The 19001-nt window shown below is 47.6% G+C and overlaps 1 protein-coding gene across 1 annotated transcript in view; it reads right to left on the bottom strand.

Annotated features, from left to right (window-relative positions):
* The window catches only part of LOC146176834 (sodium-dependent low-affinity dicarboxylate transporter 1-like), a 41423-nt gene extending 23483 nt beyond the window's left edge, over nt 1–17940 (bottom strand). The window contains exons 1-9 of the mRNA XM_084581046.1: nt 17803–17940; nt 14987–15136; nt 14169–14444; nt 11741–11975; nt 7432–7494; nt 7228–7297; nt 5721–5840; nt 2862–2978; nt 1253–1333 (exon numbers count right to left, since the gene is read on the bottom strand). Coding sequence (XP_084437172.1) covers nt 1253–1333; nt 2862–2978; nt 5721–5840; nt 7228–7297; nt 7432–7494; nt 11741–11975; nt 14169–14444; nt 14987–15136; nt 17803–17940 — 1250 coding nt within the window. The remainder of the gene's footprint in view (nt 1–1252; nt 1334–2861; nt 2979–5720; nt 5841–7227; nt 7298–7431; nt 7495–11740; nt 11976–14168; nt 14445–14986; nt 15137–17802) is intronic.
* Between the last annotated feature and the right edge of the window lie 1061 nt (nt 17941–19001).

A 19001-nucleotide genomic window follows, 5' to 3' on the forward strand; every position in this document is an offset into this window, starting at 1 on the left:
CAGTGGTTACGGCGCTTGACTACGGTTCCCAATGACGCGGGATCAAATCCCGGCCTCGGCGGCCGCTTTTCGATGGAGGCGAAAAGCAAGGCGCCCGTGTGCTGTGCGATGTCAGTGCACGTTAAAGAACCCCAGGTGGTCGAAATTTCCGGAGTCCTCCACTACGGCGTCTCTCACAGCTGGAGTCGCTTTGGGACGTTAAACCCCACAAACCAAACTAAACAATGAAAGGCTTTTAACCTTGACTGCTTAATAAAAAATGTAATAAACTACATTGTAGTCGCCATTTAATAGCTATATTTTATAGCTGAAGATGAAGGGGCTCATGCTCTATAAAAGGGCTAGATAATCGTTTGTGGCTGTGACATGGCGCAGGTTCTGTAGGGTCAAAATTTTGCCAACTGCATTGCTGAGGCGGGAATTCAATTCTTGTTTCACACTCCGGAGTGTGGTGTTTTTTTTTTTTTTTTTTTTTTTTTTTTTTACTCCGAGCGCATATCAATCTCCACATATTTCATAAGTGTTAACAGTGTAACATGTGTTTTCGGTTTATTTTTTCGTGCATCCATTAGATGCACCGTCTCCTCTCTCCAGCCCCCCCCCCCCCCCTCCCGCGCGCACTCCTGCACAATCAGGGCAAGCTTCGCACATTTTGAATGTATACGTAAGTGTTATGATTGCAATATGCGCTCGCATCCAAGAAGTGAAAAATTAAAGATGGGTCTCGTAGAGAGGAAAATGAGTGAACGAACAAACGCTGTCTAATTATATATCCTAGCTGAGGTTTGGTTTGGTTTATGGGGTTTAATGTCCCAAAGCGACTATGGCTATGAGAGACGCCGTAGTGAAGGGTTCCAGAAATTTCTTTCATCTAGGGTTCTTTAACGTGCACTGAGATCGTACAGCACACGTGCGCCTTGCTTTTCGCCTTCATCGAAAAGCGGCCGCCGGGGCCGGGACATCTATATAACTAAGATTAGGATGACCAAGTCATGGACAGATATGCAATACTAAAAGCAGATAACAGAGTCAAGGAAGAGGATCAGTCACAATATTGAGAGGAGGGGCCATGGTGGCCATAGCTGATGCAGTTAGATCGGGTTTAACTGGAGGTCAGCGGGGAAGGCGCTTGTCGCACAACTCACGTCAGAAGGTTTATTATGCTGACAGAGCGCGTGTTAAAAACCGCACGGCACAGATGTTGCACTCGGGGCTTCGTACGCAGGCACGGAAAGACAAGTAGTAGGCTCACGTGAGCTTGCCCAGAAACTTCCGCTTCTTCCTGATGATCTCGGTGATCGCGTTTATCGTATCGCCGTCCTCCTGGATATCGCTGTAACGAAGCACAAAAAATGTTTCCCTTCCCAAAAGTTTATTTCTAATGCGATGAAGGAAATGCATTGAATAAATATCGTGCGAAAGGTTTCTATATAATTTCGTTTTATTTATGGGCTTGAACGTCCCAAATGACTCAGTCTATGAGAGACGTCGTAGGGGAGGGCTCCGAAAATTTTGACCACCTGGGCTTATTTAACGCAGATTAAATGGAGATGAAATTTCCTAGCTCCGACGTACGAGCTAGATATGTTGAAGCCACTATGCGAATGCTTCCCTAGTGAGAGTAAATAAAAATACCCGGTTGCGTAACTATTTTACTCATCCACAATGCAGCAGCGCGAGGTATATTAACTAGTCCTAATGCACGTCAGTGAGAATATCAGTTTGCTGCTTCAAATCTCCCGCCGTCTAATTTGATTTGCTGCGTACTTGCGAGGTAACACACGTGTGGAAGTTAAGTGAAGACGACATTCAAAGCAATGTGCGAGACTGTCAGTACAACATGGGGCGGTGGCGTAGTGGTGTAATGCAGTTGTCGCTGTAGCTCATCTGTTGACACAGGTTGGAATATCGTGGGGATAAGGCATCTAATCTAATCGTGGAGATAAGGTATCTATCTGAATCGAACATTCGTTCAATTCAGTTTAGTCGCTCCAAGTACACCAAATTAACGATCTGAACGAGGAAAGATGTGCGCGTTGCGCACACGCTAAGACTCCGCAATGAAAAAAAAAAAAAATTCCAAACAAATATTAGAGAGAGAAACCATAAGTGTAGCGGCCATGGAAGCACGTTTAGCCTCGTGAAAGATGTTTAGTCACCTTTAGAGCATGTGCTGCGACCTATAGTCAACATAGTCAAAGTCGTATCCCTCTTCTCTTCGCAAGCACTCTAAGTGTGGTATGTTCAACGAGGGCAGTCATAAACTTCAAGCGGATTCACACGTATTTCAGTTGTCAGGGAAGAACTTGAGCGTTTATCACAGGTCATAACAGTGTAAGAAAGATATGTAAGCCAAAGTTAAGCCGTAAGGAACTTCGTAGTTATCAGCGCTCGCAACAGTGCAAGAAACATACGTTAAACAATGCCTTCGAAAATTTTATTACTTTGCATAAATTCAGTGTTGCCGCAAAGTAAATAGTTTGAAAAGTAACAAAATGTTGTCACTCCTGCTTTGGAATCCAAGTTACCATAGAAGCGTTTCAAAAAAAAAAACCCGTAGCATACTTCACAATATAACGTTTTGCGGAGGATACCCTTTTCCATAGATGTGTTGCCTGCAAGGGTGTTCAATTTTAAAGCCGCAGGTATATAGGAGTGTTTCGGTGGGCTAACTGTTAAGGATCGCTCATTTTGAAAAGCTGAGTGCACACTTTTTTTGCTGTAGTTTGATCACTGGTTCAAAAAGGTCCAATAACCCATGTAATGTTTCCAGCACCTCTAATTTTAATATCTATTGTAGAACGGCATTCCCGCATACTGTTCGTAAGGCAAGGCAGCTTGGGCAAAAGGAGTGCACTCACTATGCCCGCAGGAAGAGGAAGTAGGTGATGAGAGCGCACAGCAAGACGGACACGGTGGCCACCGGCAGCCCAAGCAGGGTCCAGGACAGGGCCGTCACGGCGTCGTACCCGTACGTGCTGCCACAGAATGCGGAGAGGGTAAACCGAACACATGCCGGTCACTGTATACACATCATTGATAAGCTTTTTCTAGTGATAGCGTATAGATAAACCTATTACAAAAATCTACACCTCGTTATCACGTACTAGAATATTGCTCGCCATGTGAGAAGAACGTGCATTTTAGCAGTTTTTTCTTGAAACGTACCGTTCCTATATCGCCTACTGAAGTTGTGATAACATTGGAGTTCTCAGCTTCACTCACTTTCACTTGTGTGTATGCGTCAGTTTCTTTGCTGCATTAATGTGCCTTAATCGGCACATTGCCCAACAGCCATCGACGGTTAAGGTAGGATTCCATCGATATTCACTGTTGGCTAAGGAGCCAATTTCTCTCTTTAGTCTTGTGGGCAGTGCCCTGTGACGAGTACTTCGAGATAACGTGACTTACATGACGTCATTGTAATCACAACGCATTCGGAAATTTCGTCCCTCAGGGAAGTGGGGTTTGGGTGTGACGTTATGGTAGAGCCCGAATTTTCCGGTAGGCCAAGGGGATCACACTTGAATTTGAGCCATGCGGGTTGAAATCTAGTTTTATTTGCCAGGTTTGCCTATCACATCAGCTCACTCTCCACCGACGCATCAGAGAGACCCCATCATTCAAGACAAGCCGCCACATCAGCGCTTAGCATTAAACGTAATGAAAGGCAACGCATGTCTAAAATATATATGAACACGGCTGCCCTCATCACATCGATATGTCAGTAGGTGCAGTGCATTTAGGTCAGGTGGCCGTGACAGCGAAGGCCATTGTCCTTCGCTTATAAGCCAAGACAGCATAGCATGCTTGAAGATTTCAGTTCAGTGCGGTGGAGTAAAGGGTTCGCAAACATGGCTACGTTAGGTAGATAACACATAAATACGCAAACCAACCTCCCCGCATAATAAGCGCTGCTTTCCTGGTGTTTTTCTTATTAAATCGGTTCTCGCATCCAGTAGACTAGCACTGAATGCAACGAACCTGTACATTGTCATAGAGCATATAATTAAGGACCAGAAATGTATTGCCCTTTCCAGCTTTTCTTAATTGTTTTGATTTAGCACAGCGCACGGATGCTCTCGCATTCTATCCCCATCAAAGCGCGGCCACCGAAGCCAGGATTTGAAAATGTGACCTGGTACTAAGCACGGGAACATCACAAACTCTGTGCCACTGCAGTGACTGCTCAATGCCCCTTTCACTGAGTTTTCATCGTTCCGTTGCTCTCGTTTGTTCCGCTTATTCCCTCGTAAGAGCAACAGACCTGATTAGTTGTCTTAAGGAAGTCTTCTACGAGCTATTCAATTTTGAGGTTCTGATGAGTCAGGCAGAGAAAGCTTTCATTAGTAACCTAATCTCTAGCTATGCCTGTCTAACTATATAACACTAAATAAAGCGTGTTCTTCGTCTATATAGTGAGGTAAACAATCGAATGTTGAAAGCCCAGAAGGTTGTTGTTTCCAAGCCACGAAGAGGAGCTCTCGTAGTATCCTTCAGTGTCGTTGCCTTTCGATGGGTGGGGCCGAATATGTATTGCCTTTAAACCGATTTACAACACTTAAGATGAATAACGCGCAAAACGGCGTGACCCACAAGGCCACCCTCCTGCGCTGTGAACTTTTGACGAAGGATGACCCTTTTTGTCGCTCTGGTGCTTTCATATATGCATTCTTTTACCCAAGGGTGAATTCTTGCTGATGCATCTACAGCCCGTGAACTGTCGAGACGGGTTCCCTCTGATGTCCATGTGTTACAGCGCTATACCTGAATAGGCGTTTGGAACCTAATGAATCTGAGCGTCCATTAAACAGGAATACAAAGCAGTAAAACACTGAGCTTCGCACAGTTACAACACTGCACTTGTGTAGGGTTAAAGACAGAGGTCAGAATATACAGCACACCGTAAACTCAAAAGGTGACTGCAAATTTCATCTCGTCCTGGCTCAAAGCCAGGCACCTGCACAGCGGCTGTTCTGTCACTTACTGCGCGCCTGCGATTTTTGAAGCGAAAGCCTAACCTCGCTATGTATCAGCCAAGGTCAATCTGGCAGGCCACTTGACCTTCAAAGAACCAGAGGTCACAGTGTGCCTATACAGCTTAACCATGGTACCACCTATCGTGTACCACCACTTGACCTTTGACCATTGATGAAAGATGCAGCATCATGTGTTCCCGCTTGTAGTTAACGGCGTTCTCGTCTCTGTATTCTCACCATTGTAATCGCTTCAAATCCGTGTCTTCCTATGTCTAAACCTAAGCCTAATCAAAGTACAAAAAAGCAACGCCTAACTCGGTGTAGCAGGCTTAAACCTCAGCCATTTTTGTTCTCGTGACTGGACGCTACTCACGCGTGAACTTTGTTTCATGCTTTTACCACACTCCCACCCTGTCCTGAGGCAGACTCTCGACACCCTATCTCTCCCTCTCTTATTTCCTCTCACTGTTTACTTAGTCCCTTTGTTTCCGCTACCGCCACTCGGGTGCCTCCGAGTGCGATGGCCGACGCGGTTGGAAAAAAAATAGTTTTCTTCATTAATAATTATTTTCATTAAACTACTTCAGATGATTATACAACTGAAACCTACGTAAAAAAGGGAAGGACTGCCCTAAATTGTTACTGGTTCAGTATTCTAAACCTAGGTGCGTTGGCAACGAAGTGCAGATCGGGTTTGTACGAGGCATACGCGCATTCGTGAAAGCAGGGAGGTAGTCTCACAGGTGGAAGTAGTCTCGGAGGTAGATGCCCGACGTGCTGCCCAGGATGCTGGCCATGCACCCGACGGCGCTGCTGTGGGCCACGTTGATCAGCAGTGCCTTCTTGATCTTTTGCAACCGGCTAAGGGAGACAAACAACGTCGTGTTGATATTTACTATTGCCGCCTTCTGTAAACTGTATGCCTAGCTTATCAACGTCGCGATTCAAATCTACAGTATCGTGCTCAGCAGCCAAAATATACGGCGTCTCACGCAGAATATAGCGCGCAGACTAAGCGATTTGCAGTTTTTGTTTATCTCCTCTCATTTTCGTCGTCCGATTTTCACGTTTTTTCAGGCTTGGAACGACAACCAGACATGGTGTAAGGGCTATCTGGTCAAGTGGGAGGTATGTTGTTGTGGCTGTAGGAAGAAGGAAAAGAAAATGCACGGGCCTGCTACTGGCTCTGTAGCTGAGCCACCTCCGCTGCCTCGTGGAGACAGTACAGAGGAAGTAGAAAAGAAACAAAAAGAAGAGGGAGAGAAAGACGCGCGCCGCAACAGCCGTCGTCCACCACCTAAGTGGCGGCGGGTGCAATGACGGCCTACAACAACTAGTACGCAGTGATGACACAAACGGAAACAGCAAGCAGAGTGCTGAACTATTGAATTTTGAGATAATAAATTACTTTTTGACTTCAAGTAAATATCCGCAGCATTATATACCTATAAGCACCGTTAGAAAGCAAGTGTGACACGTGATACTTGCCGGAAGCTCACCCGACAAGGCAGTTCACTTGTCTGTGTGCGTGCGTGCGTGCGCATCGCACCTACTCGACAACAGAAGACCCGGCCAGCACTGCCTGCGTCTCGCTCCCACGATAGGGCCATACTTTTTTGGAGGCAAGAGTTCGCATTGTAACCCCTGTTGCACCCTTAAGCGTGGATTATGCACTTTACTGTCTCACTGCTATGTACGAGCCTGTCCAATAAACTATAGCGCGCACGATCGACTTTCATGAGCGACTAGGTAATTTCTCACCTTTTGCAACATACGTCGAAATATCGATATGCTCGCCAGTGAAACCCCTGCAAATCATCCCTCCGCTATTCTTTATTACAATGTCTCCTGTCTGTAATTCGACCTCTATTTATCACGCTTGTTCTGCTGCTTACCTGTACAACCTGCCAATCACGTGTCCAAGAAAAAACGACAGTATCCGTGGTTCCTTTCCTCAATCACCTGTATTAGCTATTTTTATTACAGCCCCCATCACCTCCTCCTGATAAGCTAGGACAGTAGTAGAATGGCACTCATGCAAGATTACTAATAGTGAAACGAGATGGAGAAGGCCCAATAAACCCCGTGCTGGTCGCTAATATCTTGAGCTCTAATTTGATCGTTCAGAGTAGCCGCCTGTCAGCGTATTATTCAGGAAAGAATATGAGAAAGGCGATACAGAATGCGACAGGTTACCACGATACATCTACCCTCCCGAAGCATACTTAGGACTTGCCAGGGTACTTACTGTGCTTCCAGGAGAAACACTTTGGCCGTGTTTCGATGCTTCAGTATGGGGCTTGTTTTCGGCGCGTCGGCTGCGATGGTGGAAAAGGCGATATATTGCGTATCTACAAAGATTTGCCAATGGGAGATGCCGGAAGCAAGAATGACTAGGCTGCGAACTTTTTTTAAAACGCTTATCGTAATAAAAAGGGCGCGTGTTTCTTACCGGCATCATCGTTTTCCTCAATTTCTGGTATGGCAACTTCCATTCCAGCGATTACTTTCGGGTCTGCGTTGAAGAAAGAGAGGTAAAACCGAGCAGTTACAAGGCCAAACTAAACTATGGCGTGCCTGTGCTTAAATACGGAGGAACTGGTTGAGATAGACGCAAGGGTACAGTCTTCGCGCTTCAATGCTCCCCGTCCAAATCCGAATTTGTGCACATTTGCCCGTCGCCTAAGTGCACCACAAAAATGGAACTAACCCTGGCCAGCGGTCCAATACCCGAACACGATGAGATTAAAGTACTTGGTCTCCTTATCCACAAACATCGACGGGCTGATACAACACTAGCAAAACTGCGCAAGGTGGGGGACCAGGTGGGCCGGATGGTGCGCCGGGTTTCCAACAAAAGCGGGGGGTTACGGTGCACAGACGCTTTGCGGCTGGCGCATGCATTCGTGACCAGTCGAGTACTCTACTCGACTCCTTACCTCCACCTGTGCATGTTTGATGAGAACGCCCTCGAAGTGATTCTCAGAAAGATGTACAAGCGTGCCCTCGATCTCCCGATCAGCACACCCAACCAGCGTCTTATGGGCCTTGGGATGATAAACACATTCGCGGAGCTCCGAGAGGCGCACTTGACTAATCAATACACAAGACTATCAAAAACGCCGTCGGGACGCCGCCTATTATCCCGACTACATATCCACCACCCAACATTTACGGAATAGCGCGTACGCATTCCTGAAATCTGGAGATACGCCCTGCACGTACGCCCTCTTCCGGCCAACATGGCACGTGACGACCACAGTGGCAGGCGCCTTGCGCGGGCGGAGGCACTGGTCCGTCCCTATGGGAACAAACACGGAATTTTCTACGTGGACGCCTTCGGCCCTCACCATGAGGGGTGGTACACAGCCGCAGCCGTCCATCAAAAAAACACAGTGAATGGTCTAACGTTCCGAGCTCAAGACATAACACATGCGGAAGAAGTTGCCATCGCTTTAGCCGCCGCAGACAAGGACTCACGAGTCATCATCACCGACTCGAGAGGGGCCTGCAGAAATATTAAACAGGGGTACATCCCTCTCTTTGCACACCGCATCCTTCAAAACAGTGACTACCTCGGGGCCCCCGCGTCTCGAACAATTGTATGGGCTCCAGCTCACATGGGCCTCGAAGGCAATAAAACGACCGACGCCGCCGCCCGCGCGCTCACTCTCCGGGCAACGCCTTCAGACCCTTAAACACGGATCTTGAACCCAATCCGGCTCTCACTTTTCGAGAAATTAATTATTTCAATTCGGCCATGCAATTTATCCTAAGCTTTGTAAGGGCCTTACAAAGGTGAAGGAACGCACACTCCTCCGCCTTTACACCAAAACGCCGCTGTGCCCGGCAGTTTTACAACACTTTGAACCTGCCTGTACAGGAAAGTGCTCGCACTGTGCGGAGAAGTCTTCGGACATCTTCTACATGGTGTGGGCATGTCACTCAACCCCGAACCTCACCCCCAAACCCAACCCCACCCGAGAGGACTGGGAGGCAGCCCCGCTCGGCTGCTCCAATCTGGCAAGCCAGAAGGCCTTGGTCCACCGAGCCCGAGCCGCAGCGGTCGCCAATGGGCTCCTGTAATGAGGAGCCCACCTAGTGATTGCTTGAGGTTGCCCCGGCTACCTCAAGCTTCCTCCGAATAAAGTTTTCACACACACACACACACACACACACACACACACACACACACACACACACACACACACACACACACACACACACACACACACACACACACACACACACACACACACACACACACACACACACACACACACACACACACACACACACACACACACACACACACACACACACGAGCGCGCGCGCGCGCGCGCTTCTGCTGCGCCTGTTATCAGCAGATCGATTCTAGTTCAGTGTAGTCACAGTCGTGTACCAGACAATTACTTCTTGCGCCAATCCTCTTTATTTTTTTATTTCACTCAGCAAAGAACAGCCTCATACCATAACACTTCTGCGGTGCACCCTCCCTGCCTTCCCTATTCCTCGCTCCCTCTCGGTTCACCCGCATCTACTACTCGAGCGCTCATTGTGAAACCCCGCCGGGGTGGTGCAGATAAGACGCCCGACTACTGTGCCAGAGTAACCGGGTTCGAACCCGACCTCGGAGGCTGCGTTTCGATGGAGTCGAAACGAAGAGGCGTCCGTGTGCTGTGCGATGTCAGCGCACGTTAAAGATTCCCAGGTGGTCGGATTTTCTGCGTAGACCTCCACTACGGCTCCTCTTTCTCTTTTTCCACTTTCACTCCCACCTTCCTCCCTTCCCTTACGGCGCGGTTGAGATGGCCACAGAAAACAAGTGAGACAGTTACGGCGCCTTTCCCTTCCTATAAATCAATTAATCAGTTTTTTTTACTGTGAACGCCTAGCTGATTCCATAGATTCTTGCCCACAGGAAGGATAAATCCTCTCAATTTCTGCGAAATATTGCTTTTATCTCGAAATTCGAAGCCGTTAACCAGCCCCCTCCAAGGCAGTGGGTGAGGCGCAGGAGGAAACACTGGGAAGACTCCAAATGAAAACGCTTCTATGTCCAGCAGTCTTGAAACACTGACAGGATGAAGAATAGGCACTGCACACTGTGGGAAGGTAGCTGCATGACGTCTACCCCGTGGTTATTGCCCTGCCAATGGAATCCAGTTCTTACTGCCATACTAAGAAGGATTAGGAGGCGACACTGCCGAACTGTTTCTACCTACAAAATAGAATTATCTTGGCCGCCAGGGCGCGGGCGGTGGTCTCCTCCAATGGCGACCCAGGCTAAAGATGCCGCCTAGTGCGTAGAATTTCTAGAGAATCTCGCTTCTGCTATACCATGAAATAAACGTTTTCACCACTACCACCACATTTCTCAAGCTACAGCTCGTCTCTGTATTTTACATTTTCTTATCCAAAACGATATTCTTTCGTCCTTTATGACAGGTTGAATGAATATCGAGACAGGACCTAAACTTTTTACCCGATGCACCTTGTTGGTGCCAGTGCGAATTACATCGCCTCCCTGGTCTAATTCGAGATCAGAGAATTACCGCCGAGTTCGATATTCTATATCAAGATACCAATGTTTACAAAGTACTGCGACGCACCTTGCGCAAATAAAACAAATATTACATGTTGTTCTTAAAACTGCTTAAAGGCTGAAAATGCGTTTTATGTCATCCTCGCTAGATGGTGTAACGCGTCTGTCTAACGTAGGGAGAAACATGTAGGCTCCCCAGTTTAACGTAAAACCCCTCAATAAACTAAACGTAGCGCCATCTCCTCTCTCCTCCTCCGGCGCCACCGCTCCTCTCGCGTTTCGACCATGGCTCCACCTACGCGGTGCACGGCTGAACGAACTTTACAGAGCAGGCGCCGGTACAGGCACTGGCGCCGGGTCTTATCAGAGCGTCAATGTCACAAGCGTGACGACGAGAACTAACTTTATTACTCTACCTCGGACACACTGTCAACGCTCAGTGCTCGTCGCGTGTTGGAATACCTGGCGGCTTATGAAAACTACCACAACAGCATAATGGATTATTTGCACGATTTTTTTACACTGCTTCGAACATGAGTTGAAACTAATATTCATTGAGCCAATAACAAAATAAGCACATCATGTACTTGTGTTGCATGCCTCAACCTTGCTTCAGGGGACATCGTAATACTGTTGAATAAAAGGTATCAAACGTGCAATCTTAAGTTTTAGAGCACGGCTCCTTGGCGCCCGTTCCTGCGTTTCGCGTCGTCGTCGTCGCCGTTGTCCCTCGTAACTAGTCTAACGGGAGCTTCAGTCTTTTTCTTGTTCTGAATTTTGGATACGGAGATTTCGAAACTCTTTCGTTTTCCGCCATAACCTGTGCTCTGGCACAGGTTTGGTAATTTTTTATTTATGTTTTTTTTTCTTTTTCTTACAGTCACTGTTGTGCTTCCCTCGCTCCATCCAGCGTCTTTACACTAGACAAGGGGAACTGCAGGTGCGTTCTGAGGCAGTCGATAATAGCATAATCGCATTCAGCTGGGAAGCGAAAAGATGGGGGGTTAATTCCTGGCAGTGGCATGTAAATTTCTTTGTGTCAGTTTGTGCTCACACGTAAGTTTTGTGGACACTCCCCTGTTCACGCCACTCATGATCTAAGAAAAAATTTAACCTTAACGCTAACCGCAGATTTTCGCCCATTGTTTTCAACAGTTTAGCAGGAAGCGAAGTTTAAGACGAGCTAACATTGCAAAAAAAGTGAAAAAGAACTCACCGTCGGGTGCGTTGGGGTGCAGTTGGTAGTAGGCGCCCGGGTTGCGCGCGTCCAGAGGCCCCATAGACGGAACCAGTACCTGGGGCCGCATCTCTTGCTCCTCATCGCTCTCGTCGCTCTCTTCCTCGTCTTCCTCATCTTCGGGCGAAGTGAAGCTCGACGGGCTACGGCGCGGCGAGATCACCATCACGTGCACGGGCGTCATAACCACTTCATCACCCACAGTGGTGCGCACCTGTCGTATTACAGCCAATAAGACCCACATCTAAGGCCTTAGTCCCGCACATACAGTCGTTGTTAGAAGTGTAGAGCACTGGGGGTCTGATTCTGAGCCACTTCGTGCAGCTTGTAATATATTTCCAGTGTTGCGAAACTCTTTATGGTGAGACTTTTGTCCTACCGTCTCCAATGGGAATGGCCTCCATTAATGCCAAATCAACGTCACTAAACGGCTCAAAAGTATAGCCCCTGGACTCTACACGTTTGACAAAGGCTGTAATACAGCCTAAATAACGTCTGATAGCCTGTATTGCTTTCGCGATGGTTTGTGGTGCTTTGGAGACCACAAAGAATGACTGAGTGCCCTGATGGTGATTCCATTTCATGACACATAGGTAGCTCGACCAAAGGGAAGGGATGTCGAATAGTTTGCGAGCAATATTATATCGTGAAGATGATAATAATCAAGGGATGCATAAGGGGATGAAGGAATTTAAGATCAGGAGAATGTGAAGCGATACCGTGCGAGAAGCTTCACTGTACACCCCTTCCCTTACAAGGGAAATCAGTTTTCGATACGTACAAGTGCTCACTCATGCCTTCAATACAAAAGATATACTCATGTTAGAGACCGAATGAAGCGAATGAAATGCCTAATGGTAATGAAAACAGGAAGTAAAATATTCGCCATCCAAACTGCCATGAAACAATATGCTAAATGACCACACCAATAATGACACATTCAAAAACGCAGCTCATCAGACCCGCAAAGGTACTTGAGCGTATGGCGTCAGCATATATTCCTATACCTCTATCATAACGTGATGGGTAAAATGTGTGTCTTACACATCCCTTCTACGGAGCTTCCATGAAGTGATGCATGCTGGGTAATGCGCCATGTCGCTGTCGTTGACAGCAGACGAATCGGACAGGCCGGCTACGGGTTTTTCACGATTCCGAAAATACGTATTCGCCACCGTTATGTGCGACTGCCGACGCGGCCGCAGCGAAATGCAGAGAACGCAAGACCATCAGTCAAAGCAACGGGCATTTCAGCACCGTTCATTCAGATCACGATTCAGATGACCGACGCTTCCTCCCTAAGGCTTGTTCCGACGTGTCGTCATGTGTGTGCGTGCGTGTGTGTGCAAACGCTGGCCAAGCCCAGCGCTCGAGGGAGAGACCGTCGCCCTCGGCCGGCAACAAGAGGTTCCTCCACGCCACCGTGACTGAGTCAACAAAGCTTGCTATAACATGAATCCTTCTCCCTTTCCTTTTGAACTGCAAAGTGTATATAAACAGCAGCGGCTGCTTCCGCTAAGACGACGCCGAGACATCTGCTTTGTGAAAGTGTCAGGTTTCTCTTCTGCCCTAATTCTCTGGCCGTTCCTACGCGATGCTGTATTAAACGTTGTTCTTGTTAGCCAATGCTTCGTCGTTGCGGGACTGATCATGCCTTCCTCTGGACACCGAGCCGCAAAACCAAAGCTAGCCTTTGGAGCTTCGATCCTCATCTAACAGTTTGCACGGTTGAGAGAAGGCAAATGATCCCTCTAGCGACGCCGATGCAAATGACTCGCACGGGCCAACAGACGCGAGATCGACGCCAATCTGGGCAAGTATCAAAGTCGCCAGAACTATAAATCATAAAATGTTGGCGATGCCGACGGGCAATCACAAGTCCAGACAAAAAGTGCAGTCAGTCGTCCGAAAGCAGCTTTAACAGGTCCGCGCCGGTCTGCTTTGCATTTCTTCAAAACGCGCCCGATTTTCGGGGCACTGTGCTGACGCACATGTTCCTCAGAGATATGCCGATATCTTGCACGTACGTAAACGCACCGCACGAACAGCCGCGTGTTTGCTCGGTGAACCGTCGAAAATGACCATGCATTCGGTCAATTCAGCCTGCCTGCGCTACCCGCCGTCTGGTGTCAACAATATGGCGGATTACCCAGCATACATCGCTTCATGCAAGCTCCCTATACGGTTTCTTGCTGTCTAGCTTCGATTGTGTATTATATTTTAATTCGTTCATCACGTACCCTCGTATGATCATGTTCCTTTTTCAGCCAGCTGCCGACCGGTTGTGCAAGAAACCAGCGGCAGTTTTCAGGGATAGCAATTTGGCCTTTCTTTTTAATTCCTAGTTCTCAATTCTGACCTTTCGTTGCAGTCGCGTTCCAACTGAAATCACTGCACGTGCACGTACGCTCCGTCGCCTCCTCTGGGCGATGACGGCGGCGATGAGGTCGTGCTGCAGCTCGAACATGGTGGCCTCGACAACAGCGACCATGAACAGCGTTGTCGCGCCACCCATGAGAAGCTGTGCCGATAGGAAGGTGACGCCCGTGAGGCCCAGCAGAATGCCCCGCAGACGGCAGCCGCACGCCTCGATCAGGTACAGGGCGATGCGTGAGCTCAGAGCAGTCTGCTCGCCGGCGGCCACCATCACGTTCATGCCCATCAGCAGCAGTATCAGGCTGTCCTACACGTGGGACGCGTAGGTCATTAAACGGTGTGCCGCCGCGGTTTGAAGCACATCAATATGCTTTCTTTGGCTGTATAAACGGCATTTAATACCGAAAGCCTCGTTGACCGGTACCGTTTGTCCATCTGGACTTAGCAATCTGCCCGGTTCGTCGAAAATACACGAATTTAAGCCGCTCGGTACACAAAGTCATAACCGGAAATATGCTAAAATTACCAGAACTGGCTGTTGAGTCGCCTGTTAGGAGACGAACAAAACGCACTCCTGAAACAAGTCGCGCATTGGGTCTGACGACGTCGGCATCTAGACAAATGACACGGAGAGAAATATCCACATCAAACACTAGAGTTACTTGTCTGATCTAACAAGGTTATGGCACGTAGGCAGGAAAGGCGTAATTGTTCCTCGACATCAGTCGAATGAAAGCTTGGTGCTGGTGATGGCATGAAAAGTAGCGGCTCACAAGGACTAAGCCATTTCACCAGTAGCAAAACATTACACTCCCGCAGCGCCGCTGGGTAGGGCCCGTTAACACTCGCCTCCATGAGCCTGTCGGCGAGGTCCGAGACGGAGGTGATGCCCGCCAGGGGAAAGACGAGGAAGGGAAGCAGCCAGGTGATCGGCACGGGCACAGTCCCCAGCACGGTCCAGGTGACCATCAGCAGGCCCACGCCCAGGCACCATGCCACCTGAGGATGCACCGACATACACTTAAAAATGGTAGTCAGAGGTGTTACCGACACAAAATCCCCCCCCCCCCCCCCCCCCCCCCCCCCCCGACGACGTCAAAAAGAGCATCCCATTTTTCAGATATCTTCGGTGCAATCGAAAACAAGAGAATCTTTTTGAGCAGATTAAGATCGTTCAATCCGCCAGTTTGAACGTGAATATTGCTACGCGTTGTTCAGTACGTCCGGCGTGTTTTAGTACGTCTATGGCAGTAATTTTAGAGCAAAAGTAATTATTAATTTATCTCAAAAATCACTTTTACTCAAGTTTACCGCTGCTCTTTCTATAGGAAAAGCTAGGTACTGCCGGTATGGCGCCTTCGCAGCATGAAAAAGTACGGAAAGCGTGGACGAGCGTGCAGCTGAGACAAAATAACTGAGTTGAACTGCGCGTCCGAAACCGTCCGTTTCCTGTTTATAGCCGAATCAGATCCATTTGCAGTATCATTTAAAGCTGGTATCTAGAGCAGACAGTAGCAATCATTCCCCAAGCAGCAAGATGTGAGGCGTCAAAAGGCCGTCGAAGGGACAGATGACGCAAGAAGGTGTTCAAAATTAGTCGAAAGCATGCAGTGGCACCAGCTGTTGCGTCGGCTAGGGCACAGTGGTGTCTGGTTACACTGGTGTCCTATGATGGGGTGGTACGAAGAAAAACTGGCGGAATTGTCCATGGCGTAAACATAATTGAGCGCAAGCTGCCATGGTCAATTCCCGGGACCACCCAATCAATGTAAAACCTTCATCAAAAGCGTCAAATGGCGGAGACAACTCCGGACACGCAAGGCGCGCCGGGTTCGCCTCTCGTTTCAGTCTTCAAAGCAATGAGTGTCGAGTGTTGGACCATGCTTGTTCTCGTCGTTTTGTTGCCGTTGTATAGTATTATTGGCGCGTGTAGAGAAAAGGAAGGAAATAAGGGCTTGTCATGGAACTTGGCGCGAAGAACAATTAAGGAATGTGAACGTCCGAGAGTAATACAAAAGTAATTCCACTGATTTGCAGGCGTAATTGTAATATATAATGCCACTCTGGTGGTAGCAGTACTAATATTGTTATTCAATTACATTTTTAACAATTTTCAGAAAAGTAATTAGCAATGTTATTTAATTCAATTTTAAAGGTAATCGTGCTATATATGGTCGGTGGCTCGTGAAACCTGCTGAGGGCTTCTAAGAGCTGCTGGGTGTCGCAGTCTCCATCATTTTGTTCGTTGTTAAAAATGAATTCTTTGGGAACGAAATTTTAGTTGACAAAATATGTTTCAAAGAACAGCCAGACCAAACTCTTGCTCCAAAATACTTTTTACGTAACTTTACTACACGCTTTAAAAGAAGGCTACCAGATGATCGGCTGTTGGCGCACGTCTCTCCCAGTGCACACAATCCTATCTGTTGCGGCGCGCGTCTTTCTCTCCCTCTTCCTTTTCTTTCTTCTCTATTTTCTCTTCTGTCTGCACGAGGCAGCGGAGGTGGCTCAGCTACAGAGCCAGTAGCAGGCCCGTGCATTTTCTTTACCTTCTTCCTACAGCCGCAACAACAACACTGCGCACCTGAGAAGACCAAGTGTCTTTCACTTCGACGCGATATATGGGACACTGATGCCACACCGCTGCAAAGTTGAAGTTTTTGTACTTAGTTACACTTTTTAAGGCAGGTAGAAAACCTACTTCGGTGCAAGCCGCCTGTTTTCTAAGAATATCTACAACTTGTGAATTGGCGCCTTGTTCCTGGAGTCAGTAATTGATAATATGTTTAGTTAGTCATTGCTAATTAATTAGTTCATAAAATGGAAAATTTCTTTATACTATGCCACGCGACTCTCAACGGCTCTCGCTTGGTTTTGTTTTGCTAGGACACTCCGTTTTCGATAACTTTAACCTGCAGACACTCGTCTCAACTAATGCGAGCGGAGGATTGTTACAGAACCATTTAGCAAAACATTCTGCCGCCATGTATGCAAGTTCTGTTAACTTATGACCTCACTACTGGCCGAAATATTGAAAAACTACCATTGAAGTGCTGGATAAAGATGCTGCCATGGTTTCACCAAGCATTACAAACCAGGCCTTCTTTAAAAGCGCGCTCTCCTCCGCAGCAAGAAACGAAGTCGAACAGATACCTCGTGCCTACGTGTCGACCCCGTATATAGAAGTAACCTCATACCAAGCATAATTCATGCATAAGCTCCTGATTGGTGCTCGTACTAAAGACGCCTGAGGTTAAGCAGTATTCAGACTTTAAAAGCGGCTCCAGGGACAAAATAGCCATAGCAATGGTCGGTGGTATATAGAGCAGTTTAGCAAAAAGCCTCGTAGGCCAGTCGGCCAGCTCCCATTACTGACGCAATCTATGCGAAAGATGTGTAGCAACTACATAAATGGCACCGGAATTTCCTAATAATAGCCACAGTTTTATGTTATTGGGTTTTGAGTGTAATGCACGTTAAACTGCATGCACATGAATGAGCAAAGCTACCGAATACGCGTTTTCTCTCGCACAGAGCTGGCCAATAAATTCGTCTGTTAGACTTCTGTTGAAGTGTTCGACAATCATTTCCACGTTTCAAGCCGGAATTGGGATAGGCGGAAGGAGGGTGTAATTTTTGCTCTCCATGACAGGGTGCAAACTCACGTCGCTGTTGATGACGAAGGCCGGCGTGAGGAGCAGAGGTGGCGCTGCGTAGCCCAACAGCAGGCGGGCGGTAAGCCGCTTGCGACACCAGTGGCGCCATCCCTTTTTGTCGGCCGCCGTCCTCTTGGCAGGAGGCATGGAGCCCAGGAATTGCGTAGACGCACAGGTAACCTGGGGCTTTAGTGCGCAGCACGATGGTGCTTAATAATTTTTCAGCAGGACGTACTTATTGACGATTCTGAGGACCAATGAGATGGCAGAATGTTAAACTACTCCACAACGTTTCCTTCCTTGTACAAATTAAATCGCATAATACGTCAATATATATAGCAGAGTTCTATGGTACATAAGTGCTGGGAATTCAGTTTCAAAAATGAATTCCTTTCCTCGCGTGGCACGGAGACTACAAACGAGATAAGCAGTGCTGGCGCGCAGCAACGCCACCGCAGATGAGATGATGTCAGAAGGAGTCCCTTCCCTCTCCCCCGTAATGCCGTTACACACGAGTGTGCGTTTGCGCTTTTATCATTACGAAAACCTTATGCCGGTCCCATTAGAAACAAACCTGGCGACGGCGTCGCAGAAAATGTGACCCTGAGAACCCCAGTTGGTCAACCAGGATAGTGACGTCATCATCCTGGAGACCAATCAGCGACCAGCGCCTATTTAGAAAGGGCACCTCTTGGCTCATGTGACGTCACAGGACAAAAATATTTGTATTGACGCCAGATTCCTCAAGAAGCCCTTTATAATTATGACCTGAAAAGGAAATCCGCATAATATGGATATGGTTGGAATTTAACCCACAACCTGGGCCAAGCGGGTCATACGTCTCGAAGCTCGTTGCATTCGTCATGCAGCCAGTAATTGTGATAATTGCATTGAACAAAAAGAGGAAAAGAGCAGAAAGAACAACTAAACATCAAAAACAAAAATAATTGAAATTAATTTAAAAAATAAACACAAACGAAATAACAAAAGAAAGAAAACTGCTGATGACGCATTAATTATTTCATCGCCAGAGCACGAAATCAGTCTTAAGGACCCTCTGTAACTATTTATCTGCAGCAATTATACTTCGCTGTGAAAGGGAAGAAAAACAGTGTCTACTAGTCGCCAGGCAGTCATATGCTCGGCCCTAAATTTTGGCCGAATAGAAGTCTACTACCACCGTCATTATTACTACTACCACAACCATC

The sequence above is a fragment of the Amblyomma maculatum genome, chromosome 10 (genome assembly GCF_055883805.1).
Source record: "Amblyomma maculatum isolate TAMU_Amacu chromosome 10, ASM5588380v1, whole genome shotgun sequence".
NCBI lineage: Eukaryota > Metazoa > Arthropoda > Arachnida > Ixodida > Ixodidae > Amblyomma > Amblyomma maculatum.